At 40.6% G+C, this 27,157-nt stretch overlaps 1 protein-coding gene across 1 annotated transcript in view; it reads left to right on the plus strand.

Annotated features, from left to right (window-relative positions):
* Positions 1 to 27,157, plus strand: part of UBE3D (ubiquitin protein ligase E3D) — a 161,204-nt gene that overhangs the window by 44,177 nt on the left and 89,870 nt on the right. The window contains exons 7-8 of the mRNA XM_080664137.1: positions 999 to 1,107; positions 2,808 to 2,971. Coding sequence (XP_080520263.1) covers positions 999 to 1,107; positions 2,808 to 2,971 — 273 coding nt within the window. The remainder of the gene's footprint in view (positions 1 to 998; positions 1,108 to 2,807; positions 2,972 to 27,157) is intronic.

Genomic DNA, 27,157 nt, shown 5'->3' on the forward strand with positions numbered 1-27,157 from the left:
TTTATTTTCCTATAAATGCTTTCCTTATGTACCTAAGTTCTGACACTTTAGGGGATCCAAATGGAAATATTGTAGACTAGAGGCCTGGTGCACGAAATTCGTGCACAGGGAGCGGGCGTGTCCCTCAACCCGGCCTGTGCCCTATCCAATCTGAGACCCCTCAGGGGATGTCATCCTAAACTGGCAGTCAGACATCCCTCTCACAATCCAGGACCGCTGGCTTCTAACTGCTCACCTGCCTGCCTGATCCCTCTAACTGCTCTCCCCTGCTGGCCTGATCCCCCTAACTGCTCTCCCTACCAGCCTGATCACCCCTAACTGCCTCTGCCTTGGCCCTGCCACCATGGCTTTGTCCGGAAGGATGTCTGGTCTAATTAGCATATTACCCTTTTATTAGTATAGATAATGCTGCCTAATGTTTGGGAGGAAATTTCTTGCCTTTTTAAACTTAGTTATTCACTGTTTAATGTGCAGCGCAAGTGGAACATTGACTTGTCTGAATACTTTGTTTTTAATTCTCACCTGAGGATTTCCCATTGCTTTTCACAGAGGGAGCAGGGGGGAGACAGAGGAAGAGAGTGAAACATCGATGTGAGAGAGACACATGCCTCCCAAATGTGCCCCAACTGGGGGTAGGGGATGAATCCATAACAGAAGTACGCACCCTTGACCAGGAATCAAATGGATGACCCTTCAGTGTGCAGGCCGATGCTCCATCCACTGAGCACACCGGACAGGGCTGACATGCTATTTTTTATTCAGTTAGGTTTGGGGTGGGAAATGTACTAAGGATTGGAGCATAGGATATAAGAAGACGAGAGCAAATACATTAAAATATATTAAAATCCACATTAGTTGTGAGGGAAGGGATGGCATGTAGAAGAATGTGGCATGCACATGTCTCTGACTTTTAGGTACCCGTGGGTATTTTTGGCTCATCTTGCCATTTAGAGTTATTATGAGAGGCATATTGTGAAAATTGATTTCTGTTCAAACAGGTCTCAGTTTGTACAGAGCACTGTCGCTCAGTGCCTAGTGGAACTCTCCTCTGCTAGAAGCACTTTTAGATTCAGTGTTCAAGGTCATGACGGCAAACAGTACATCTTGGTAAGAAATTATTTCACTCAGCTTTTTGTCACCCTAGTAAAATTCTCAGAAATTCTTTAGTTTTTGTCATTCTTTTTTCTTAATTCTCAGGTCTAGAAAACAGTTGATTAAAAAAACAAAGAATTTTTAATGTCAGCTTAATTTTAATATCAGTTTAATTCACAAATAAAACTTCCTTAACTTAATAACAAATGATCAAATGCTTCTGTGTGCTAGATCCTAGGGTTATAGAGAGAAATACAACCTGATTCCTGCTCTGTAGAAGCTCATACCACAAAACAATGTTTTCACTAAGTTTTTAATGGCTTTTCTTGGTCAGTATAACAGAATTCTATTTTTTTTTTCTTTTTGATACTCATGAATTTTTTTTGTTTATTTCATGGTAAGAAAACTTAACATGAGACCTACCCGCTTCACAGATTTTTTTAAAGTATGTTTTTAATTGATTTCAGAGAGATGAAGAGAGAGAGAGAGAGAGAGAGAGAGAGAGAGAGAGAGAGAGAGAGAGAGAGAGAGAGAGAACATGGATGAGAGAGAAACATCCATCAGCTGCCTCCTGCACATCCTCTGCTGGGGACTGAGCCCACAGCCAGGCATGTGCCCTGACTGGTCATTCAGTCAGCCACTCCTGGTGCATGGGATGACGCTCAAACAACTGAGCTACACCAGCTGGGACCCTTCACAGATTTCTAAGTGCACAATACAGTATTGTTAACTATAAGCACAATACTTATAGCAGGTCCTCGTTTCTCCCTCCCCCAGCCCCTGGCAACTACCATTCTACTCTCTGCTTCTATGAGTTAGACTATTTTAGATTCCTCATATAAATGGGATCATGCATTTTTTGTCCTTCTGTGTCTGACTTGTTTCACTTAGCATAATGTCCTCAAGGTTCGTCATCCATGTGGTCTCATATTACAAGATTTCCTTCCATTATATATATCTGTGCCACAGTTTCTTTATTCATTCATTGATGGATATTCAGATTGTTTCTACCTCCTGGTTTTGGTAAATAAAGCTGCAATAAAGCTGGGGTCTCCTGTCTCTCAAGGTGTGGGACAAACTCTAGGTATGATGTCCCTGTGGGATCAGGCTGAGCCAGATTCCAGCTGAGTTCACATCCTTGCCTGGCTCCTTCCTTCGCCTTATCCTGTTCACCTTACTCCATGTCTCCTGAGAGTATTCCCTGATTGAATCACATGCCTCCAAATCCCCACCCTTCCACCAGCAGTGTTTGGGAAGATCCATCCAAAGCCCTCTTCTGAACTGGGGGTATCAATCTTCTGGTATTTGCCAATCGGATAAGTGAAAAGGGGTGGCATACAAATTTTGCATTTCCTTATTGCTAGTTATATTAACATTTTTATATGTTTATCACTTATTTCTTCTGTTAATGCTGTTCATATTCTTTGCCTGCATTTCCACTGGGCTGGGTTTTTAGGAGTGCTATATTTGTATTAAATACTTCTTTCTAGCTAGTTGTCTTTTTCTTGTTTTTTTCAAAATTTATCATGTTGATTACTCTACCAAGGTTATACTTTGAAAGGCTTACCTTCCTTAAAAATTATATAGATGGTTCTCTTATATTTTTTCTGATATTTTTATAGGTTTGTTTTGTGTTTGTTTTTTTGAGTGGTGATATGAGATAGGGGTGGGGTGATGATATCCTTATACTTGGACTTTTCTCTCCTTATCTTTAGCTATGGCTTTTAAACTCAGACAGTGTGGTGATTGAATCTTTGGTGAGTTCCAGAAGTGTCAAAAAGTTTCCCTTGTTGGAAGACATATTGAAGGCAGATTCCAGTTCTGCTCGGAATGCTGTCAAAGTCCTTTACCAGCCATGCATCAAAAGTAGGAATGAAAAGTAAGTTGTGCTCTTGTTTTCTCATTTCACTTTATGTTTTAGTTTCTGTTGCCATGTTGGTGTTAAGAAATTAATGAATTAAATGCTACTGTACCACTTCTGTACTTGAAGCTTCTTGGAGTCATACTCCTAAATGTTATCCTTTCAAAGTAGATTGAGTTATTATAGATGATTCATGCTAATGTGCAGAAAGCTTGCTTTTACTGAAAACAATTGGTCTTTTTCTTATAATCTCAGCTGTCTCTACATATGGCTGCAGTACTAAATCAAACTCAACAACTATGAATATTTACTAGTACTGATAAGCAGTTTCCAGGCATTTGGGATACACTAGCAAATAAAACACAGTCCCTGCCTCCTTGGGTTGTCGTTCTAAGAGGGCGAAGGCAGATCATAAACAAAACAGACAAAAGTATCAAAGATTAATGTGGCCCATACTATGAGACAAATTCTCATCTAAGGGCTTCTAGCTTATTTAAGTCTAACAGCACTCGGTGGGTAGATACTATTATCACCCCCATCCTCCTATATAATAAACAGCTAATATGCAAATTGACTGAATGGTGGAACAACTGGTCACTATGACGTGCAGTGACCACCAGGGGGCAGACGCTCAATGCAGGAGCTGCCCCTGGTGGTCAGTGCGCTCCCACAGGGGGAGCGCTGCTCAGCCAGAAGCCGGGCTCACGGCTGGCGAGCGCAGCGGTGGTGGCAGGAGCCTCTCCTGCCTTGGTGGCAGTGCTAAGGATGTCCGACTGACGGCTCCTGGACTGCAAGAGGGAGCAGGCTGGGCTGAGGGACCTCCCCCTCCCCCCCCCCGACCAAGTGCATGAATTGCGTGCACTGGGCCTCTAGTTTAGAGATAAGGATGCTAAGACACAGGTGTAAATATCACACCTAGTGAATATAAAGCTAGGTGAGGTAGTTGGGGAGTGGTTAAATGGGTGTGGGAAGGTTTTCATTTTATATTGAAAAGGCAAGGACGGTTCCTCAGATTAAGATGATATTTAATTGGAAAACTTGAAGGAAGTTAGGGAGTGAGGCTTATTGGAGGGAAGAGCATTCCCGGCAGAGGAAACAGAAAGTCTTATTTGAACAGATTGGAAGTTATACTTGTCCTGTACTCTAAAATGGGTTCCATCAAATTTGTACCAGGAACAAAAAGGTCCCAGTCTTTTTCTGGGAAATAAATAAGAAAAATTTAAAAATCATTGCTTGACTTTGAATTATGCAAGCAGTATAATTCATAAAATATTCATACAGTAGAGACAAATATGAAGTTAAATAGGGAAGTTCTCCATCATTTCTCTTTCCAGAAGTAAAAAGTATATTGTGTATTCGTCCTTTCCTTTTTTCTGTTATCTTGTATTTTAGCATAAGTTGAATGGTACATGTATATTTTTTACACTTAAAAAAACACTGTGTCTTGGAGATGCTGTCTATGCTCGTCATTTAATGAAATGGATGTACTGTAAATATTTAACCATTTTTCGGTCGATAGATATTTGGGTTGTTACTTTTTTGCTGCTGTAGTTAGTACTGTCCTGTGTGTGTTGTACATTTGTTTTGTGATTATGTGTACTATTTTTGTAATAAGGATTTTTAGAAATATAATTGCTGAGTCAAAGGATATGACATTCAAAATTTTGATAGATAATATCAAATGGTTTTGCAAAAATGTATTATGGATTTATATTTCCACCTGAAGTTTCTATAAATGCCCATTTTCCTGCACCCTCACTCAAACTGCCATTTAGATTTTTGTGCATCTGATGCCAGTCTAAATGAAACAGGTTCACTTGACTATCCTTGTGTTTTATTAATGCATGATCAGAGAATAAGGCTTATGTGTGTTTGATGCTTTGGGGACTTCGTTGAGCTGTGTGTATGTGTGTGTGTGTGTGTGTGTATTCTAATACATAGTAAACTTTTAAGTTATTCATTGATTATATTCTTTATTCACTAGTGTGGATGTATGTCTGTGTGTGCCTTTATGTATTTAGATTTATTTAGACAAGTTTATTAAAACCTTTTTAAATCATCTTTTTTATTTATTTGAAATGTAGATTTTTCTGAAGGGTGTGTTAAATCTCACTGTGAATACGGAAAAGTCATTTTCTTCTGGTTTGATACCAGTTTTTGCATTATAAGGGTGGGCAGAAGTAGATTTGCAGCTGTACTTTGAAGCTCTGGGTATTAAGAAAAAGGAAGTGGGAGTAGATTCAGTTATGGTGGTGAACCTTCTATTCATTATTATGAAGAATCTTCGCACTGCCTTTCCTGAGGAGTGTTACAAGGATCATTACACCTGTCCCATTATTTCATTCATTCCTAACAAATCTCTGTGACATCAGAAATATAATGACTATTATAGGTTGTGTTCTGTTGTATTTGATTAGGGGACTCTTTATTTTTTTAACTCCATATGTCTTGGGAATGAGTTGATGTCCAGTAAATGAATTTGATTACTTTAGTTTGCCTGTTTTATATACTTTTGTTGTGCTTTTCCTCCAGCTACTGTGTGACTTGGTCCCCCCACCCCCCGAGGTAGGAGGGGAATTTTGCCAAGTTGTGTAAGCATCCTGTGAGTTATTTACTTTTGTTTTCTGAGGACGATAGTTTCTTTCTTTTTGGGCATGACTGAGGAAGCCGTAGACTCCCTGGCATATTTTTGGTGCATGTGTTGGTGCATTAACTATTTTAGTCCAGTTGGCTAGAATTTTTTCTAGTGGAAGTATGGATTGCCAGATGGCAGTCTAAAAGAGGAAAGTAGCAAATGTAACTAGGGTTTTACTTCCTTGAGCACACACACAAAAAAGTGGCAGTAATATTTTTAGAGTGTTCTTTCTTTCTAGCAATAGACACACATATCTCTTAACATTTTGAAATCTATTTTTTAATCTCTCCTCCCCTCACCCACAATTATCCTACAACTCACATTCTTTAGTTTGCATATCAGATTTAGATACTAAATATTAACTTTTTAGCTTTGGACTTAAAGTTAACTTTTGCAGTTTAATCTGCCAATTCATCATTTTACCTGTGTCCTCATTCTCTAGACGGGGGGTAATTTTCCCCTCAGGAGACATTGGCAATGTCTTTAGACAGTTTTGGTTGTTACAACTTGCTGGGAGAGGACTACTGGCATCTAGTAGGTAGAGCCAGAGAACCTCTTAAACGTCGTACAGTGCATTGGAGACCCCCTACAACAAAGAATTAACCAGCCCCAAATGCTAATGATGCCACAAAAGAGAAACCCTAGTCTAGATTACCTCCTAAAATCCAGCAGTGTCTATCTTATCCCTCTGGATGGCATAGCCCAAAATTTTTTTGAAATTGTATTTAGGCCAGCAAAGAAGAGAAATTTTACTGTGGCATGAGCCAAAATCTCTATAATCTTACATGTTAACTTTGTTAGAAAATATAATATAAATGTTTATTGTTACACTTTTCTCTTTTTCTGTTAGGGAAACATGAAGAATAGATTTATTTTTATTAAATGATGAAGAATTTTATAGGTATCTAGTCCTTTGTTCTCATATTTTTAAAAGAAAAGAATGAGGGGAATGTAATAATTGAGTGTAAATAAGTGTTGTTGTTGTTTTAAGCTGAATTGAATTCTCTTCATTGTATGAGTTACACAAGTCCTAGTAGTGCTGTTTGTTCTTCCCACCTTTTTCAAGAGATAACCAATTTAAGAATTCAGAGAATTTGAACTTAGAAGACCTATTCTATGTTCTTCTATTAATAGCATTTTCTTGCAAAATATATTGAGGTAGGAAATGTTAAAGATATGTTATATTCACCCCTAGTTGTAGTAGAATTTAGAGATTATATTTTATAAACTAACTAGGTTTCTCTCTGTTGGCTACATATAGGTAATTATTGCTTCTAAAATAGAAATGTTATTTTTGCCCTAAGATGGTCTAATGAAATGAAAACAAATATAAACCACATCCATATGCATTTCATATGTATAAAATAGTATTAGTGGTTGTTTTTATTTGTGAAGTTGTATTTTTCTTATCCTTTTATTCTTTTATTTCAGCAGGAAAATTGAAATTCTATGTATTCATTGTGATAAAAACCACATAACATAAAATTTACCATCTTAACCGTTTTTTTAAGTCTATAGTTCGATAATGTCAAGTATATTCACATTGTTGTAAAATATATCTCCAGAACTTTTTCATCTTGCAAATTTGAAACTCTACACTCATTAAACACAACTCTTCTCTTCCCACTTTCCCCAATCCCTCTTATTTTTTGTTTTTATAAATTTGACTGTATTAGTCTGCTAGGGCTGCCATAACAAAATACCACAGACTGGATGGCTTAAACATTAACAGAGATTTATTTTCTCAGAGTTCTAGAGGCTGGAAGTCCAAGATCAAGGTGTGTCAGGATTGGTCTCTACTAAGGCCTCTCTTCCTGACAAATATCTTCTTGCTGTGACCTCACATGATCTCTCTTTGCTCACGGAGAGAAAGAGAGAGATCTCTTGTGTCTCTCTTCTGATAAGAAGATAAGCAGTCTTATCAGATTAGGGTTTCATTCTTATGACCACATGTAACTTAAGTACTTTGTTAAGAGCCCTGTCTTCAAATACAGTCACATTGGGTTAGAGTCCTACCTCTACTTAAATTTAACATGAATTTTGGAAGGATATAATGCAATTTATAGCATTGACTGTTTTAAAATATGTTTTTATTGGTTTTTAGGGAGAGGAAGAGAGAGAGAGAGAAACATCGATGAGAGAGAAACATCGTTCAGCTGCCTCCTGCACCCCCCTACTGGGGATGGAGTCCAAAACCTGGGCATGTGCTCTGACCAAGAATTGAACCTGGTGACTTCTTGGTACATAGTCTGATGCTCAACCAACTGAGCCACACTGGCTGGGCTAATATTGACTGTTTTAGATATTTCATATAAGTGCAATCATATAGTATTTGTCTTTTCATGACTGGTTTATTTTGCTTAGCATATGTCATGAAGTTTCATCCATGTTGTAGCATGTAATTGCCTTTCTTTTTAAAGATGAAACTGTATCTATATATCTATATCTATATCTATATCTATATCTATGTCTATGTCTATATCTATATCTATATATATATGCCATTTTTTGTTTATCCATTCATTCCTCAATGGACATTTGGGTTGCTTCAACCTTTTGTGTCTTATGAATAGTGCTGCTGTGAACTTGGGGTGTACAAATATATTTTTGAAACCTTGCTTTCAATGCTTTTGGATATATACCCAGAAATGAGATTGCTGGGTTGTAATGGTAGTTCTATTTTTATTTATTTGAGGCATCATCATACTGTTTCCTATGGTGATTGCATCATTTTATAATCCTACCAACAGTGCACAAGGGTTCTAATTTTTTTCATATTCTCAACAGCACTTGTTATTTTCTGTGTTTTTTATAGTAGCCATTTTATTAGGTGTCAGGTGGTATTTCATTGTGGTTTTAATTTGCATTTCTCTGATAAGTAGTAGTATTGAGCATCTTTTCATATACTTGTTGACCATTTGTATATCTTTGGAGAAATGTCTATTCAAGTTCTTTGCCCATTTTTAAATTGGGTTATTTGATTTTTTTGTTGTTGAATTGTATGAGTTCTATATATATTCTGATATTAATCCTTTATTAAACATACTAGAGGCCTGGTGCATGAAATTCGTGCACGGGGATGGGGGTGTCCCTCAGCCCAGCCTGCACCTTCTCCAATCTGGGACCCCTTGGGGGATGTCGGACTGCTGGTTTAGGCCCGATCTAGGGATCAGACCTAAACCAGCAGTCCGACATCCCTCTCACAATCCGGGACCACTGGCTCCTAACCACTCGCCTGCCTGGCTGCATGATTGTCCCTAACCACTCTGCCTGCCAGCCTGATAGCCCCCTAACTGCTACCCTGCCAGCTTGATCACCCCCAACTGCAAACCCCTGCCGGCCTGATCACCCCCAACTGCCCTCCCCTGCAGGCCTGGTTCCCCCCCCCCCCCCCCCGCAACTGCCCTCCCCTGCTGGCCATCTTGTGATAATGTGGGGGTGGCCATCTTGTGACAATGTGGGGGCAGCCATCTTTTGACGATGTGGGGGTGGCCATCTTGTGGTGGCCATCTTGTGACGACGTGGGGGTGGCCATCCTGTGGTGGCCATCTTGTGATGATGTGGGGGGCGACCATCTTGTGATGAGAGGGCATGAGGGTTAATTTTCTTTTCTTTTTTTTTTTTAAATATATTTTATTGATATTTTACAGAGTGGAAGGGAGAGGGATAGAGAGTTAGAAACATCGATGAGAGAAAAACACCGATCAGCTGCCTCTTGCACACCCGCTACTGGGGATGTGCCAGCAACCAAGGTACATGCCCTTGACCGGAATCGAACCTGGGACCCTTCAGTCTGCAGGCCGACGCTCTATCCACTGAGCCAAACCGGTTTCGGCGAGGGTTAATTTTCATATTACCTCTTTATTATATAGGATGACCTGCAAATTTTTTTTTCATTCCATAGGCTGCCTTTGCACTGTTCATTGTCTTTTGGCACACACAAATTTTTAAGTTTGATGTAGTTACAGTTGTCTATTTTTACTTTTGTTGCCTGTGTTTTTGGTGTCATATCCAAGAAATCATTGCCACTCTGCTTAACTTCGATGCTCTGTATCTGATGAGGCAGAGACTATCATTGCCTGAAATACTTTAGGAATACAATTAGGTGGTTTTGAGTTTTAGAGCAATCTGTTCTTTTGATTGGTTAAACACATAAACAAAATGTTAATTTATGCTAATTTTACATCCAGCAGAATATCCAAGACTTGTTTTTTTTGATAACTGCATAATCTGCTAAAACACTTCTTGTTAATTTATTTGGATACTGGAGGCCTGGTGCACGAATTCGTGCACCAGTGGAGTCCCTCAGCCTGGCCTGCAGGATCGGGCCAAAATCAGCTCTCCGACATCCCCCAAGGGGTCCTGGAATGTGAGAGGGTGCAGGCCAGGCCGGGGGACCCCACTGGTGCATGATCAGGGCTGGGGCGACACGTGGGAAATTTGCCAGCTGGAGAGCAACCATGGGAGAGCTCCAGGGTATGTCCGGCCCGTTTAGCTCAGTCCCAATCAGCCAGACCCCAGCAGCAAGTTAACCTACTGGTTGTAATGTCTGCCCCCTGGTGGTCAGTGCACATCATAGCGACCGGTTGACTGTCTGCCCCCTGGTGGCCAGTGCATGTCATAACAAGCCATTGAGCAGCCTTAGCATATCATTAGCATATTATGCTTTGATTGGTTGAACGGTTGACCAGTCAACCGGACACTTGGCATATCAGGCTTTTATTATATAGGATGTGCGAATATGTTGCTAGAATGAATGAATGAATGAGTGTCACCAACCCCTAAAGAATGCTTTCAGTGCTTTTGATGATTTTTTGAATCATCTCCTTTAAGTCTCTTCTACTTCCTCACATAGGAGTCACAGGGAGGCATTGTCAGTGCACTCTAATTAGGGACATTGACTTTGCAGAGCACAATAAACTTAAATTTCAGTGTCCAAATGTTACATAAGTAAGGAACTGAGGATCAATAAGAAAAGGAAGTAGAGTTAGTTTGTTCGTTGGTGATAGGGACAGAATTAGAGCTAGGTTGTTGTGATTCCAAATTCAGTGTTTTTTTATTGTGTCATATAGTGCCTCACAATAAAACTTTAGGAGATCTGAAAATGTCTCTATAAATGTATATTTTTCCTCAAGAGCAATTTCCCTAGAGTCTAGAATGTCAGCATTTTGATTACTCTCCAAAATATACTGCTTACATATACTCTATTCAGTGAATATTTATGCATCTTAATATGTAACATCAGTAGCAGAAACTTCTAATTCATAGTGTGTTCATATCCAATCCGATCAGAATTTTTTTTTTTTTGATAGATCAGAATTTAAGGATACAAATACGACTTTTTTCCAGAAGTCCATTGCCTTAGCTTTTTAGAATAGGAACCCACTGAAAGGAAATTAATCTAAAAATACAGGAAAGTAATCAGATACCTCTGGGAAAATATAAATAATGCTTCCTTGGAAAGCACTTTTCACACATTTGTCTGCTAGTACCACATTATCACCAAGACACATTCATCTAGAGACCAATTCTCATTATTAAGCAAATTAAGTACACACTGCTTTGGTTAATAATTGGTAAAAAAAATCCTCTAAGTGGACTGTGTTAGTGCAGTAGCCTAAATTCAATATGTTTTATTTGGAATTTCTATACCATCCATTAATTAATTTGTAATCATTAAAGAAGATACAGGAAATAAGGCCATAACATATAATAAAAGTGAGCATTTTTCTGTAGTCAAAGTAGATTTTCTGTGATTACTTATTGGGGGTTGGGGAGAGGGATCTGGTTTCATTCTGATGAAAGAAAGTGAGACAAGTATAGTCATGACCTGTGAGGGCAAGAAGGGGAGAAGACAGGGATTGGACGAAAGAAGGAAGGGTGATCTGTATATGAAATTGTTTCTTCAATTTTCTGTGTTTACAAGTCAGACATGAATTAGTTGTCTTAACCTTTCACATCCTCTTTTTCATTACCTCCTACTATATTTGGTATTATATGTGATTCCAAAGCAGGAGAACAAAGAATTCTGCCATAAAGAACTTAAGACAACATGGTAAAAACACAAAAATATATTCTTTCAAAAGAGCAAAATTTACACATATGCAAAGGAACAAATTTACATGGAAAACAGTATTCTTTAACTGAATTGAAGAAAGTAGAAATAAGGTAAGACATGCTCTTTTCCATGCACACCCCAGTAAAAGCTGAAAAGGGCTGGGCAAGGAAATTGTGCATGTTTTCAGATAGTGGATTCCAGGGAGCTCCATCCAATAGGCTTCTGCTGATGGAGTGGTGTATGGCTCGGAGAGGGGTTGGAGCGGGAGGTGGGGGGCAGTCTTCTACCTATGGAGATGCTGCATTCATCTGTTTAATGTATTAGGTTCTCCTCAAAAGCTTTTGGTTGGAGAATGGGTTCCAAAGCTGATTTTAAAAAAAATGTTTGAGAGCCACCATTCTCCCTGCAAAGCATTTCACAAGGCTGTGCTAGAATTCACTGGGTCATAGCAAAGTTACTACTTACAAAAATTGATCACATTGCCATAGTACTAAATGTTTGAATGGTCTTCCTTTTATTGAGCTGAAATCTGCCTCCCAGAAACTCTCATTCAGAGCTACCAAAATTAAGCTGCCGATCCTTGAACATGAGAGCTCTTTAAATATTCAAATAATCTGACACTCCTAGATTTTCTCTTTTCAAAGCTAAAGATCCTCAAATGGATCCCTTTCCTTGTGCAGTCTCTTTTTATACTTGGTTCCTTTTCCTCTTACCATCTTGATTACCCGTAAGATGTTGCGCCAACAACCTGTCAGCTTTGCATAGATAGGGTGAATTGGAGAGAAGCTAAAACTAGGGATTCCTCCTATAAGGCTGTTTAGGATAACTTTGATGTAATGGGTAGGTGTTTTCAGTGGTACTACACAAGAGAGAATGGATTTCAAGAATCCATTGAATTTGTACATTAAACAAAAGTTTTCAACCTGAGGTATTGAAGGTATTCCTTTATTCTTTCAATAAACACTTGTTAAATTCGTAATACTGTGCTAGGTGCTGGGAACACAATGTTGAGCAAAAGAGATCGGATGCCTTGCATTATAGGTCTTGTTAGAGTCTGGTGGGAAGGATAAAAAATGTAAAATTGCAAAGTGATCAGTGCTAGGACAAAGAGATACATGGTGCTATGAGAGCAAATCATAGGAAGAGGCCAGCCAGGTCAGGATAGGATTCCAGGAAGAACTGATGCTTGACTGATGTCTGAAGGATGAGAATGAGTTAACTGTGTGAAGAGCCCCTAGGCAGGAGGAAAAGCAATACAAAAGGACCTGAGGTGGGAGAGAACACAGAGAGAGTAAAAGGGATGGAAAGAAGGCCAAGGTAGCTATTGGAGAGAGTGAGAAACAGGAATAGGTTAGGGAGGAGCCAGGTCAACTCAGGATCCTAAAGGACATTTTAAAGAGTTTTGTCTTTGTGTCTATCCTAAGAACAATAAGGATCTATTGCATGTTTTATTTAGAGAGAAGGATGAGATGGTTTAACTTATGCTTCAGAGAGATTACTCAGGCAGCCATTTAGAAAACAGATGGATATAGTAGATCAGATAGGAAGCTATTGCAGAAGCCCAAGAGAAATTGTTATAGTGGGTGATGGTAGCTGAGATATATTTGAGAGGTACTTAGCGACATTGCACTGTTTGGTAATTGATGTATTTTTGGAATGGACCACTATTTATTGGGATAAATAGTATTTAGGAAGATTGAGTTTTGAGAGATCACGAGTTTCAGTTTTATACATGTTGAGTTTGAGGTACTTCTGAGTCATTCGAGAGTAACAAACGGAAAGTTAATATATAGACTTGGAATTCAGATGAGAGATTTGGACTGGATTTGTGAATTTGTGAGTCATCTGGTCAGATTGGTCGTAATTAAAGCCAAGGACGGGTGAGATGTACTATAGTAGTTAAGTTTTCTGAATAAAAGGTCTCTGAGCTGAAATAAGTTTTATGTAGACACTATAGACTGCCATTCCTATTCTTCCTTTCCTTGCGGGTGATATTTTTGGTTTTTGTGCATCTATGTACTCATCTCTTTTGTAAGCTTGATATGAGCCCCCTCCTCTTTAAAACCTTTACAGATAATTATTGTGGTTTTAATAATCTAATAGTAACAACTATTACTGAACTTTTATTATGCATCAGACATGTTAAATTTAAAAAAAAATATATCATTGAATGCTCATAATGGGGAGTGAATGCTCATGACATCTCTGTGGGACAATGCTCTGGTTATCATTCTTGACAGAAACTAAAGTCACCCAGTGAGGCACAGCTGAGATGTCACAGCCTTAGGATTCAAAAACATGTCTGTCTTGAAAACCCTTGGTTATGTCTGCCACATGTGTTTCTTGTGTCAGTATTTGCAGAGTATCATCTTAAACAACTGCCTGTGAAGCAAAAATAATGGTGAAAAAAAGGTGGAAGTGATTTATTTACTAAGCACTACGGTTGGACTCTTCAGATTTATGCCATCAAGCCTTCCTACAAGCTCCCAAGTAGGAATAACTAATCCACTCTTTTTTATATACCTAATGAAGCCTAAACTTACAACTGCCTCTAAACCTAATTTCAGTATCTACTCTTTTTTTCCCCTGCTGATTGCAAACCCCAGTCTTAACTGACTGACCTCAAGCCCATCTTAGTTTAATTCCATGTCAACCATGTACCCATGAATAGCTTCAAACCATCTTAACCCTTTTGGGGCTGACCTCTTCCCCTCTCTTTTCCACACTTAACTCACATGTTGGGATCCTTTCCAAATACTTAATTTTTTTTAGTATTCTCCACATTGCATTCTCATTTGGGGATCCTACTTGATTTACTTTCCTAGGCTTCTTTGGACCTAATTCTGATATCTACTTGTACACTCACTCCATCCTTTTCCCAGTGGGGTAACTGACTTAGTCATTGTAAAACCTCCAGGTCCACTTTGGCTCACCAACCACTTTTTACCTCTTTGATAAAATCCTTTGGTCTGAGTTTAAAAACAACTGCAACAAAAATAGAACTTTAGGGTAGGAGGTTGTTTAGAAATGCCTTGTTCTTAGCAAAATTCTTAAATAGTTCTTAAGATGCTTATAGATAGATTTAAATTAAGGTTTACATATAACTCAGCAAAAGTATTCCAGAAAAAAAGAGAGAGCCTAGATCAAAAAGAAAGCATACATTCTTTTCATTGAAATGATTGGTTTTGGGACTTTGTGATGCAGTTGTAGAAATGTATGTCTTAAATTTAATAATCTTACCTGGCATGGGACTTAAGCACACTGAATTAAGATAATCACAGGATGATTCCCCCATCTGTAGCTGGGGGTGATTATTAGGGCATTTGATATTGCGAGAACCTGAAACATTTGAGGGCACTTAGAAGTTGTAGGAGAACATTTGACATGTTATACTGGGAAGAGTATGGGATTGGAGTCAGACATGCAATCTAGTCCCAGATTTTCCACTGACATTGACTAGCTACATTGCCAAGCCAAGGGACAGACTCCTCTCTGGCCCTTAATTCCCTCATGTTTGGGATAGGTGTGCTTAACATTCTGTAATTCTGCAATTTTGGAACACTTATAAGCATTTTAAAGAGGTGATCTTAAGCTCTTTATTGTGTTTAGTTTGTCTTATAAACTGAAGGCTTAGTTTTCTTTTCCTAGGAGTATTTAATAAATGCATTGCTTAGCCTCAAATTCAGTTCCACAGACATTCACTTAGGCTTCCTGTGTGTAAAGCCTGCTTAGAGATATAGAAGATAAAAATATAAATTAGACATAATTTTTACTTCTAGAGTCTCAGTGTTTAATCATGAAAACTGATAAATTACATAAAAACTCTAGAACAGTGGTTCTCAACCTTTCTAATGCCGCGACCCTTTAATACAGTTCCTCACGTTGTGGTGACCCCCAACCATAAAATTATTTTGCTACTGTTATGAATTGCGACCCACAGGTTGAGAACCGCTAGCAGGGTCGCCTAAGACCATCGGAAAACACAGATATTTATATTACGATTCATTAACAGTAGCAAAATTACAGTTATGAAGTAGCAACGAAAATAATTTTATGGTTGGGGGTCACCACAACGTGAGGAACTGTATTAAAGGGTCGCGGCATTAGAAAGGTTGAGGACCACTGCTCTAGAAGGTACATGCTATGTCCTATGATAGACAATCAAGGGGCTTTTGATTAATTCCAATTAAGGAAAATTTCATAGAGAGGGAAGCATTTGGTCTGAGAATTATGTAAAGACTAGAGGCCCGGTGTACAAAATTCATGCGGGGGGGGGGGGGGAGGTGTGTGTCCTTCAACTCAGCCTTCACCCTCTCCAATCTGGGACCCCTTGAGGGATGTCCGACCGCCCTCCCACAATCCAGGACTACTGGCTCCCAACCACTCGCCTGCCTGCCTGCCTGCCTGATTGCCTCTAACCGCTTCTGCCTGCCAGCCTGATCAACCCCTAACCACTCCCCTGCCAGCCTGATTGACACCTAACTGCTCCCCTGCCCGCCCAATTGCCCCTAACTGCCCTCCCCTGCCAGCCTGGTCACCCCTAACTGCCCTCCCCTGCTGGCCTGGTCACCCCTAACTGTCCTCCCCTGCAGGCCTTGTCGCCCCCAACTGTCCTTCCCTGCTGGCCTGGTCCCCCCACCATCATCCCTTCCCTGAAGGCCTGGTTGCTCCCAACTGCCCTCCCCTGCAGGCCTGGGTCCCTCCCCAACTGTCCTCCCCTGCAGGTCTGGTCCCTCCCATCTGCCCTCCCCTGTTGGCCTGGTTGCTCCCAACTGCCGTCCCCTGCAGACCTGTTCCACCCAACTGCCCTCCCCTGCTGTCCTGGTCACCCCCAACTGCCCTCCTCTTCCAGCCCTGTCACCCCTAACTGTCCTTCCCTGCTGGCCTGGTCACCCCCAAATGCCCTCCCCTGCAGGCCTGGGTCCCTCCCCAACTGTCCTCCCCTGCAGGTCTGGTCCCTCCCATCTGCCCTCCCCTGTTGGCCTGGTTGCTCCCAACTGCCGTCCCCTGCAGACCTGTTCCACCCAACTGCCCTCCCCTGCTGTCCTGGTCACCCCCAACTGCCCTCCTCTTCCAGCCCTGTCACCCCTAACTGTCCTTCCCTGCTGGCCTGGTCACCCCCAAATGCCCTCCCCTGCAGGCCTCGTCACCCCCAAAATCCCTTCCCTGAAGGCCTGGTTGCTCCCAACCGCCCTCCCCTGCAGGCCTGGGTACCTTCTCAACTGTCCTCCCCTGCAGGCCTGGTCGCCTCCAACTGCCCTCCTCTGCCAGCCCGATCACCCCTAACTGCCCTCTTCTGCAGGCCTGATTGCCCCCAACTGCCCTCCGTTGCAGACCTGGTCCCCCCAAACTGTCCTCCCCTGCAGTCCTGGTCCCCCCAAACTGCCCTCCCCTGCAGTCCTGGTCCCCCCCAACTGCCCTTCCCTGCAGGCCTGGTCCCCCCCTCCCAACTGTCCTCCCCTGGCGGCCATCTTGTGGCAGCTAACTTGTGTCCACATGGGGGTGGCCATCTTGTGTGTTGGAGTGATAGTCAATTTGCATATTACCTCTCTATTATATAGGATAATGGGAGCAGGAGGCTGAAGAGGAGACAGCTTGAGCAAAAGTTAGAAATTGCAGGATGTGTTTCCTAAAATATATTTCAAAAGATATTAATAGGGTTTTCTTTTTTGTGGGAATTAATACAAATTAGATTGTTACTGTGCAATTTTATTTCTTACTATTGTTATCATTTTTATATTAAACAAATTTAGGAAGCATTGGGCTCAATGAAACTGTGTATAGGTATTTTACTGCTATACTGCTCAGCATCTTAATATTCTAAAGGTCACTGTGAATTGCTAAGAAGAACATGTAGTGCTTAGCACTTTATGAATCTTAGATGATCACAGAACCCCTTTTCATGGGAACACTAGGTCCAAAGATATAATTTTGAGAAATTGCATCAGAAAATCATATATATCAGTGAGTGGAGTGAATATAGCAAGAGAGATCTTCTGATATTAATGGAACCAAAGTTGGAAAATAATAGTTTAAAAAAGAAAGAGATTGGAATATGTATATACACACACAGAAGCCATTTTCTATGTCAGCCGGTAGGTGTCATTGTATGCCAAGTATAGCTTGGTTAAATCCATCTGGGAATAGGTTAAAGGAGGGTCATCAAATGTTGATAATTGTTGAGAGTGCCTGTACATTGAAGGAAGGGAATTCATAAGAGAATTTATATTTATTTACAGTTGTAAGATTAATATGTTTTAAACCACTTAAATAATGAATTGTGTTTTGCTAACACACACACACACACACACACACACACACACACACACACACAAGAACCCTGCCCATTTGCATATACAGATAAGATGAAAGGTTTATTCATTCATTCATTCATGCATTCAACTAATAGATGGTATGTCAGGTGATAGGTATACATTAGTGAATAAAACCTCTAATACCCTTGTTCTTGTAGAACATATAGTCTAGGAACAGGACTAATATATATCTAGTATTATGTGTTTCAAAGAACATCACCACTGCCGAAACCGGTTTGGCTCAGTGGATAGAGCGTCGGCCTGCGGACTGAAGGGTCCCGGGTTCGATTCCGGTCAAGGGCATGTACCTTGGTTGCGGGCACATCCCCAGTGGGAGGTGTGCAGGAGCAGCTGATCAATGTTTCTCTCTCATCGATGTTTCTAACTCTCTATCCCTCTCCCTTCCTCTCTGTGAAATATCAATAAAATATATTTTAAAAAAAAAAGAACATCACCACTTCCCTGATGAATACATGAAAAATACCCTCAAGACAAAGTTAGTTCTTAGTAAAGGCCTCAGAGACAGGTGAACTACAGATCCATTTTTTTTACCTTGGAGACGTGACCTATAAATGTTGGAGGACTTACTTGACATTTTGGAATATTTATATTCCATCTGTGCATGTTTGCTCTGAAATCTATTGGAACAAAAGAAAATTTATTTAAAAAAATTTAGCTCACTACTTCTTATAATGAAGATCTTAATTTTTTATTGATGCACTTGAGTCTTTTGCAGATGACACTAATTAATGCTAATGTGACATGACATGTACCTTTAACTCTAAGACCATATTGATTATGCCTAGCAGCTCTCCTTCCTGAGGCTGTGTGCTTGGTGGGTTTATAGATAATCAGAGCTTTGGTGAAAACCTTGAGGGAAAATTCCAAAAGTTGGGGATTCATGAAATGCTAAGGGGAAGAAAGTTGTTGTTTTTTTCAACCAGTTTGTAAGGTTAATGTTAATTGGTTAGGGATTGCTATGTTTTCATTCCTTTTAATTTTTTTATTTTCAAAATTATAAATATTTCTTATCCACACAATTTTTCTTTTTATTGTCTTACAGAACATCTTCCTTCACCAAAATTCTGGGGGGAAATTTACTTGTAAGCTATGGGAGCATAGCTCAGGAATCATCATCCGTTCTTCATTTGATAGTTTAATTCATGTGTGCAAGTTAAATAACTAAATATTCTATTTAGGTTCTTCTAAAAATGGTCTGCTACCAAATTCACAGGATTATTATGAAAAACTGCCTGATCCCTGCCTAATTCAGTTTATTAATGAGTCAGTGCAGGTATTTATTTATTAAATATGGTGCTATGAACAATTAGGTATTCCAGGAAGATTAAATAAATATTATCCCACCTTCTTGATATCCTTGGGTTTTTGAAGGTATATAATCATTTTAAAGTATGTTAACAAATTTTTTATTCCTCCCTTTAAAATGTAGAGTTTAATTCCTCTCTCGGTTGGTGTGATCTGGACTTAATAAATAGAACAAAGTGGATGTGACAGTGTGTCAATTCTGAGAGTAGGCCATAAAAGGCACAGTGGATTCCTCCTTGCTCTGGGAGGAGGGGAGGATCTAGCTGCCAGAATAAGGACAGTGGGGCCCTAGTCTCAATGTCCGTAGGCATTGAGATGACTGTAGGCCCTGCTCTCATCTTGACTGCAATCTCAGGAGAAACTCTGAACCGGAGCCAATCCAGATAAATTGTTTCCAGATTCCTGTCCCAAAGAAACAGAAATGTTTGTTACTTTAAGCTGCCAGGTTTGGGGATACTTGTTATGCAGCGGTAGATAACTCAAGAGATAAGACAGATACAAACCTGGAGTCCTTGGACATATTGTCCTCACTTCTAGCAAATTTCAGGGTGTATCTGAACCCATGAAATGGGATTAAAAATTATGTGCTATGTATGTGTGTTTTTTCTTGGCAAGTATTTAAAGCTTTCATCAGTTTCTAAAAAGAGTCCCTAATCTCTGTAAGACTACAAATCTGTGTTTTATTCAGAGGGAATAGAGCAGTGGGGCCCAAAAGTAGATAGAAAGATTTCATTGTGGAGCACATCTCTTATGTGTAAGCAATTAATGTATACTTCCTGATGAAGACGGGTTGAATCAGGGCTTAAAAAGTGAAAATAACTTACATAGCCATATGGGACAGTTTTCTTTCAAAATGTGCTTGATTGTAAATAAAATTTTATTAGAAACACAGTCATGCCCATTTGTATACATGTTATCATCTAGGAATGCTTTTGCCATACAACAGCAGAGTTGAGTAGTTGTGACAAATGTCCCACATGTCTCAAATATTTACTATCTGGTCCTTTATATATTAAGAGGTTTTCTAACCTTTCTTTTTTATACTGATATGAGATTGGCATTCTTTTGGCATAAAAGCATAGCTGAAATACATCTTTCTAAATGATAAGTGAATGTACTACAAGTCATGTAGCAGACTGTCCTACTGGTAAGTAATACATTAACATTTATTCTCTAAGCCCTGTAGCAGTAATTGCTCTCCTGGTCTAAGGAAGAAGTTGCTACCTTGACAGCCTCCTGGAGTAGTGAGATTTTTAGAGCAGAGGGCAGAGGTTAATGATGCTGGATCAGAGGTGAACACCCCAGGGACCATGTACTACTGATGACAATGGCTCCTCAGCCATAACGGGCACAGTAGGAGAGGCCTGTTGTAATTTATTACTATAAAGGAGCTCTTGCTTTCTCTGTATTTGCCTTGAAGACTTGACATTTTTTCTTTTACCTCAAATGATCTATAAATGATGCATATATCATTTTGAAATTAGGTGCTTGAGGGCTGGATTCTAGTCTATTTTCTTGCTAATTCCATTTTGTAGAGTGTTGTAAACTCGCTTGTCACTAACAGTTACTGATGATTCTTCCAGGTACGGTGACAGTCACTTTAGTATTGGGCTTAGTTCTGGGACTTCAGGTATGATTTTATTTACTGCATTTAATCTCCTGACAACACCTGGTTTTGCTTTGTAATTTTGGTTTCAATGTATTATATGCTTATCCTTTAATATCTAAGACATTTCTCAAGCTTTAATAATATCTAGTTTAGAAAAAGCCTAGAAAGGAAATGGCATGTAGTTGATCAGTCAGTGTTTCTCTAATTTCTGCTGACTGTGACTGCCCAGGTGTTCTACCACAAGCCTGATATCCGATACGCATTCATACAGAACTTATGTGAACACTAGTGAATGTCCTCAGCAGGAAAAGGCAATTACCTTATTTGTGCATTTCTGTTCAAAGCTCAGAACGCTCAGGTCCCTGTTGCATCTGCATACTCCAGCTCCACCTCCAATTACTGCATCGACTGACATCAGTAACAATAAGGCTTGTGATTGGAGGAAGCCTGTTTGACAAGGTCTGGGCAGCTAGACACCCATGCAGCTCCCTCCTCAGCTGACTTCCGTGTATAAGATGCCCCTCGATTTTCAGTCTAATGATTTTATGAAAAAACTAGAGGCCTGATGCACGAAATTCATGCAAGAGTAGGCCTTCTTTCCCCCGGCTGTGGCACCGGCTTCCCTCCAGCCGCCGGCAGGCACCTGGGACCCGGGCTTCCTCACAGCCCCGGCTTCGTCCGGAAGGTTGTCTGGAAGGACATCCGGTCTAATTAGCATGTTACGCTTTTATTATTATAGTTTGCTTCTTATACACGGAAAAATACAGTATTTTCAGGGTCATGTCAAATGACTCAGGAGACAACTGGAATAGGCTCCATTCAAGAAAGATGGGTCGCCAAAACCGGTTTGGCTCAGTGGATAGAGCGTCGGCCTGCGGACTGGGAGGTCCCGGGTTCAATTCCGGTCAAGGGCATGTGACTTGGTTGCGGGCGCGTCCCCAGTGGGGGGTGTGCAGGAGGCAGCTGATCGATGTTTCTCTCTCATCGATGTTTCTGACTATCTATCCCTCTTCCTTCCTCTCTGTAAAAAATCAATAAAATATATTTAAAAAAAAAAAAAAAAGAAAGATGGGTCAATTTCTCAATAAGGATAATAACCTAATAATAAGGATAAAACAACAAATATTAGATCCACAAGTTCATAATGATACTAAAAATTTTAAAAACACAATTTTATTGGTCATTACCTTTGGTAAATGTTAGTGGACCATCTCATTGTTTTGAAAACTGGTAGATAAGGGGCTGGGAGGGTGGGGGTGTGCAGAATCTAGCATTTATTTTGCCCTTCCTCATTGAACTGTACCTCAAAGTAACCAAATAGATGATGAGGGGAAGTTTCTCTCTATAGAAGGATTGCAGCTGATAAATGAAAAAGAAATTATAGAATCGAGATATCACCATTTCTTGACCTATCATGAAATAATGGAACTTGGAAATGATCATCTATGGATACTAACATCACAAAAAGAGAGAGAGGAAGAGAGATGCAGGTTGATTATATTCCTCCTGATCTATACTAATAAAAGGGTAATGTGCTAATTAGACCGGGAGACCTTCCAGACAAAGCCATTGTGGCAGGGCCGAGGCAGAGGCGGTTAGGGGCGATCAGGCCAGGAGGGGAGGGCAGTTGGGGGTGATCAGGCCAGCAGAGGGGAGGGGCAGTTCGGGGTGAGCAGGCTGGCAAGGGGAGCCATTTGGGGGTGATCAGGCCAGGAGGGGAGGGCAGTTGGGGGTGATCAGGCCGGCGGAGGGGAGGGGCAGTTTGGGGTGAGCAGGCCGGCGGTGGGGGGGGGCAGTTGGGGGAGAGAAGGCCAGCGGGGGGGAAGTTGGGGGCGTGCAGGCTGGCAGGCAATGTAGTTAGGGGTGATCAGGCAGGCAGGCAGGTTAGGAGCCAGTGGTCCTGGATTGCAAGATGGGATTGGGCCTAAACCGGCAGTTGGACATCCCCCGAGGGGTCCCAGATTACAGAGGGTGCAGGCCGGGCTGAGGGACACCCCCACCCTGTGTGTGAATTTAATGCACCAGGCCACTAGTAGAAGTATATAACCCTACCTATGAAGTAGTCTTCCCCAAAGCATCAAGCCTGGTTAAGTCTCTATCTACCAGTTTACAGGACATTTAGGAGACAGGTTGCAATTGGCAAAATCCAGACTGGGAAACTACAAGACAACCTGAATTCTTCAACAAAAACTGAGCAAGAGGGAAAAGAAAAAGCAAAACAAACAAACAAACAAAAAAAAACAATAGAGAGAAGGAGAACCTATAGATTAAAAGAAACATGACTTACCAACCACTTTTGATGCATGGACCTTATGGAGATCACAATTTAAACAAACTAAGAGAAAAAAATCTTAAGATAGGTCAGGATGTAGGATCATTTGATGTGATTGAAGAGTTATTCTTAAAGTTTTTAAGGTATGATAATATTATGGATATAATATTTAAAAATGAGTCCCTATCTTTTAGAATACATATTTGAATACATATTACAGATGATATGATAGTGTTTGTGAAAGTTGCTTTAAAAAATCCAGGGTTGAAGGGCTGAAGCAAGATTGGCCATAAATTGATCATGTTGAAGCTGGATGATGAGGTTATGTGGATGTCCATTACACTATTCTTTCTACTTTTGTATATCTTTCCCATTTTTTTTTAATTTAGGCCAAATGATTTTTATTTAAAAAAAGGCAATTTATTATAGGTTCTGCCTGTTCGTTTATCAATTCATCCTTCTAAGAAATAATCATCAAATGAAATCCTGATTTTAATGTGGTGTTCTTGCAGTACCAATTGAAAACCAGCTCTCCACTCTTCAACTAGATCTAGAATATAAACTACTTTATTCCCCTTGAAAAATGAGAATAAAGTAATTATTTTTATTTTATTTTATTTATTTTTTTAACCTAATAAATCTTTATTGTTCAGATTATTACAATTGTTTCTCCTTTTTCCCCCCATAGCTACCCTCCACCCGGTTCCCACCCCACCCTCTGCCCTTACCTCCCCCCCACTGTCCTCATCCATAGGTGTATGATTTTTGTCCAGTCTCTTCCTGCACTCCCCATACCCTTTCCCCCTGAGAATTATCAGTCCACTACCTTTCTATGCCCCTAATTCTATTATATTCACCAGTTTATTTTGTTCCTCAGATTTTTAATTCACTTGATTTTTAGGTTCACTTGTTGATAGATATGTTTTTGTTGTTCATAATTTTTATCTTTACTTTTTTTCTTCTTCCTCTTCTTAAAGAATACCTTTGAGCATTTCATATAATACTGGTTTGGTGGTGATGAACTCCTTTAGCTTTTTCTTATCTGTGAAGCTCTTTATCTGCCCTTAATTCTGAATGATAGCTTTGCTGGGTAGAGTAATCTTGGTTGTAGGTTCTTGCTTTTCATCACTTTGAATATTTCTTGCCACTCCCGTCTGGCCTGCATAGCTTCTGTTGAGAAATCAGCTGATAATCGTATGGGTGCTCCCTTGCAGGTAATTAACTGTTTTTCTCTTGCTGCTTTTAATATTCTCCCTTTGTCTTTTGCCCTTGGCATTTTAATTATGATGTGTCTTGGTGTGGTCCTCTTTGGATTCCTCTTGTTTGGGGTTCTGTGCGCTTCCTGAACTTGTAAGTCTATTTCTTTCAGCAGGTAGGGGAAGTTTTCAGTCATTATTTCTTCAAATAGGTTTTCCGTATCTTACTCTCTGTCTTCTTCTGGCACCCCCATAATTCTGATGTTGGTACGCTTGAAGTTGTCCCAGAGGCTTCTTGCACTATCTTCAACTTTTTGGATTCTTTTTTCTTTTTGCTTTTCCGGTTGAGTGTTTTTTGCTTCTTTGTTTTTCAAATCTTTGACTTGATTCTTGCGGTCCTCTAGTCTGCTATTGTGTCTCTGTATAATATTTTTTATTTCAGTCAGTGTATGTTTAATTTCTAGTTGGTCCTTTCTCATATCCTCAAGGGTCTCGCTAAATTTATCGGCCTTTTCTAGGATATTCTTGAAAAGCCTTATAACTGTGGTTTTGAACTCTATATCCAATCGTTTGTTTTCCTCCATTTCTTTCGTTTGTGATCTGTTTCTTTGTCGCCGCATTTTCACTGCTTCCCTGAGTTGGTAGGGTAGCTTTGTGTGCTAGGTTTCCTATATGGCCCAGTGGGTCAGCCTCCCAGTTACCTGAGGTGGACACTCTTGGTGCACCCCTTTGTGGACTGTGTGTACAGCCTTGTTGTAATTAAGTCTTGATTGTTGTTGGTATGACTGGGAGGAATTGACCTCCAGGCCAGTTGGCTGTGAGGATCAGCTGTGTTTACGCTGGGAGAAGTTTGGTGCTGGAGACAGCCTTATAGGATTAGACTTGCAAAATCACAAAAGCCTCTGTGCTCAGCTTGGATGGGGTGGAGTCTCAGGGCGGAGCAGACATCTTGGCTTCCCGTCAGCCCTGCCCTTGCACGCGCCTCCAGAACTCTGCCTTCCGCCTCCCCTTAGTTTCCGCCTGACAGTCCAGATTCCCCCTGTAAGAGCGTGGGTCCCCAGGGACTCGCCCAGAACTGGGGTTCAGTGCAGTCGGAAGTAGGGTTCAGTGCGGTCAGGAGCTTCCGACTCCCTTCTGCTAGGGAATGCCTGCAGCAACCTCTGCATTCAGCGTTCTCTGCGAGCACTCGTGTGCGTGCGTGCCCCTCCAGACCTACCGCAGCTCCCCCGGATCTCTGAGTCTCTGAATCTCCGTGTGCCTTTCTCTCTACCTGTCAGTCCAGACTCCCCCTGTATGAGCCTGGGTCCACAGGGTCTCGCCAGGAACTGGGTTTCAGTGCATTCGGAACTGGGGTTCAGTGCAGTTGGGGGCTTCCTTCCCCCTTCCGCCAGAGAAAGTCAGCCTGGCACTCAGTCACCCTTCCTCTCTGCACGCGTCTCCGTACCTCAGCCCTCCTTTGCTGCTCCTCTGATTCTCCGTGAGCTTTCCTCTTTTCTTCTAGTTGTAGAATTTCCACTCAGCCAGCCTTCCTGTGGTTCTGGATGATGTCCATTCTGTCTTTTAGTTGTAGTTTTGAAATTGTTGTGAAAGGCAGCAATTTAGGTGCTTACCTATGCTGCCATCTTGGTTTCTCCCTAAAGTAATTATTTTTAAATACTCTGTAATTCCTTAGAAAACTATTAATAAATAACCTTATCAAGATATCAAAGGAAAAAATACTTGGATTATAAATGGACATGTTCTAAAAGTTTATTTCTAATGCAAGTTCTTAGAACTAGAAGACTGTTTTTCACAGATTTATGTTATAAGTGTCAATAGATTTCCATGCCAATCCACAAAAATCTATTAATTCTCTATAATGTTTGTGATCTACAAACCTGACAGAATACTAAGGGTTCAGTGTAGGCAAAAAGCAAATAATTTTTTCTAGAAAAATACTTTCTTAATTGAATTTACAACTCCAAAAAAAGAGTGACTATCCTTCGTCTTTATAAGATTTAGTCTCATCATACTCCTGGATCATTCCGTTGTCACGTGCTATGCATTCGGAAAGCAAAGAACATTAACATTCATATCACCTGTGACTTGGACTTCTCTCATTTATAAATTAAATACTTAAAAGAGCAGAGATTATCTACATATGAATGATCTTAGTAATTAAAACCTGCCTTTCATGGTTTTTTACATATTATCTCATTTGCTATTCGTTGAAGCTGAAAGGGTAAATATTATTACCCCCATTTTACAGCTGTAAGACCGAGGTTCAAAAGGGTAATGAAAAACCTTTGGGTGTCAAAGGAACTAGATTGTAGTCCTGGTTCTTCTGTGAGACCATGTCATTTAACCTTTTGAATTTCAGTTTGTTTGTCTGCAAAATGAACATCAGGAAACACCATTTTACAATCCTACCTAATAAAAGAGTAATATGCAAATTGACCGTCACACCAAGAAACAAGATGGCCACCCCCATGTGGATACAAGATGGCCGCCACAAGATGGCCTGCAGGGGAGGGCAGTTGTGTGAAGTTAGGGGTGATCAGGCCAGCCGAGGAGGGCAGTTGGAGGTGACCAGGCCTGCAGGGAAGGACAGTTGGGGGGACCATGTCTGCAGGGGAGGGCAGTTGGGGGGGGGGTCCAGGCCTGCAGGGGAGAGAAGTTAGGGGGAACCAGGCCTGCAGTGGAGGGCATTTGGGTGGGGGACCAGGCCTGCAGTGGAGGGCAGTTGGGGTACCAAGCCTGTAGTGGAGGACACTTGGGGGGGACCTAGGCCTGCAGGGGAGGGCAGTTTGGGGAG

The sequence above is a fragment of the Plecotus auritus genome (genome assembly GCF_963455305.1).
Source record: "Plecotus auritus genome assembly, chromosome: 4".
Lineage (NCBI taxonomy): Eukaryota > Metazoa > Chordata > Mammalia > Chiroptera > Vespertilionidae > Plecotus > Plecotus auritus.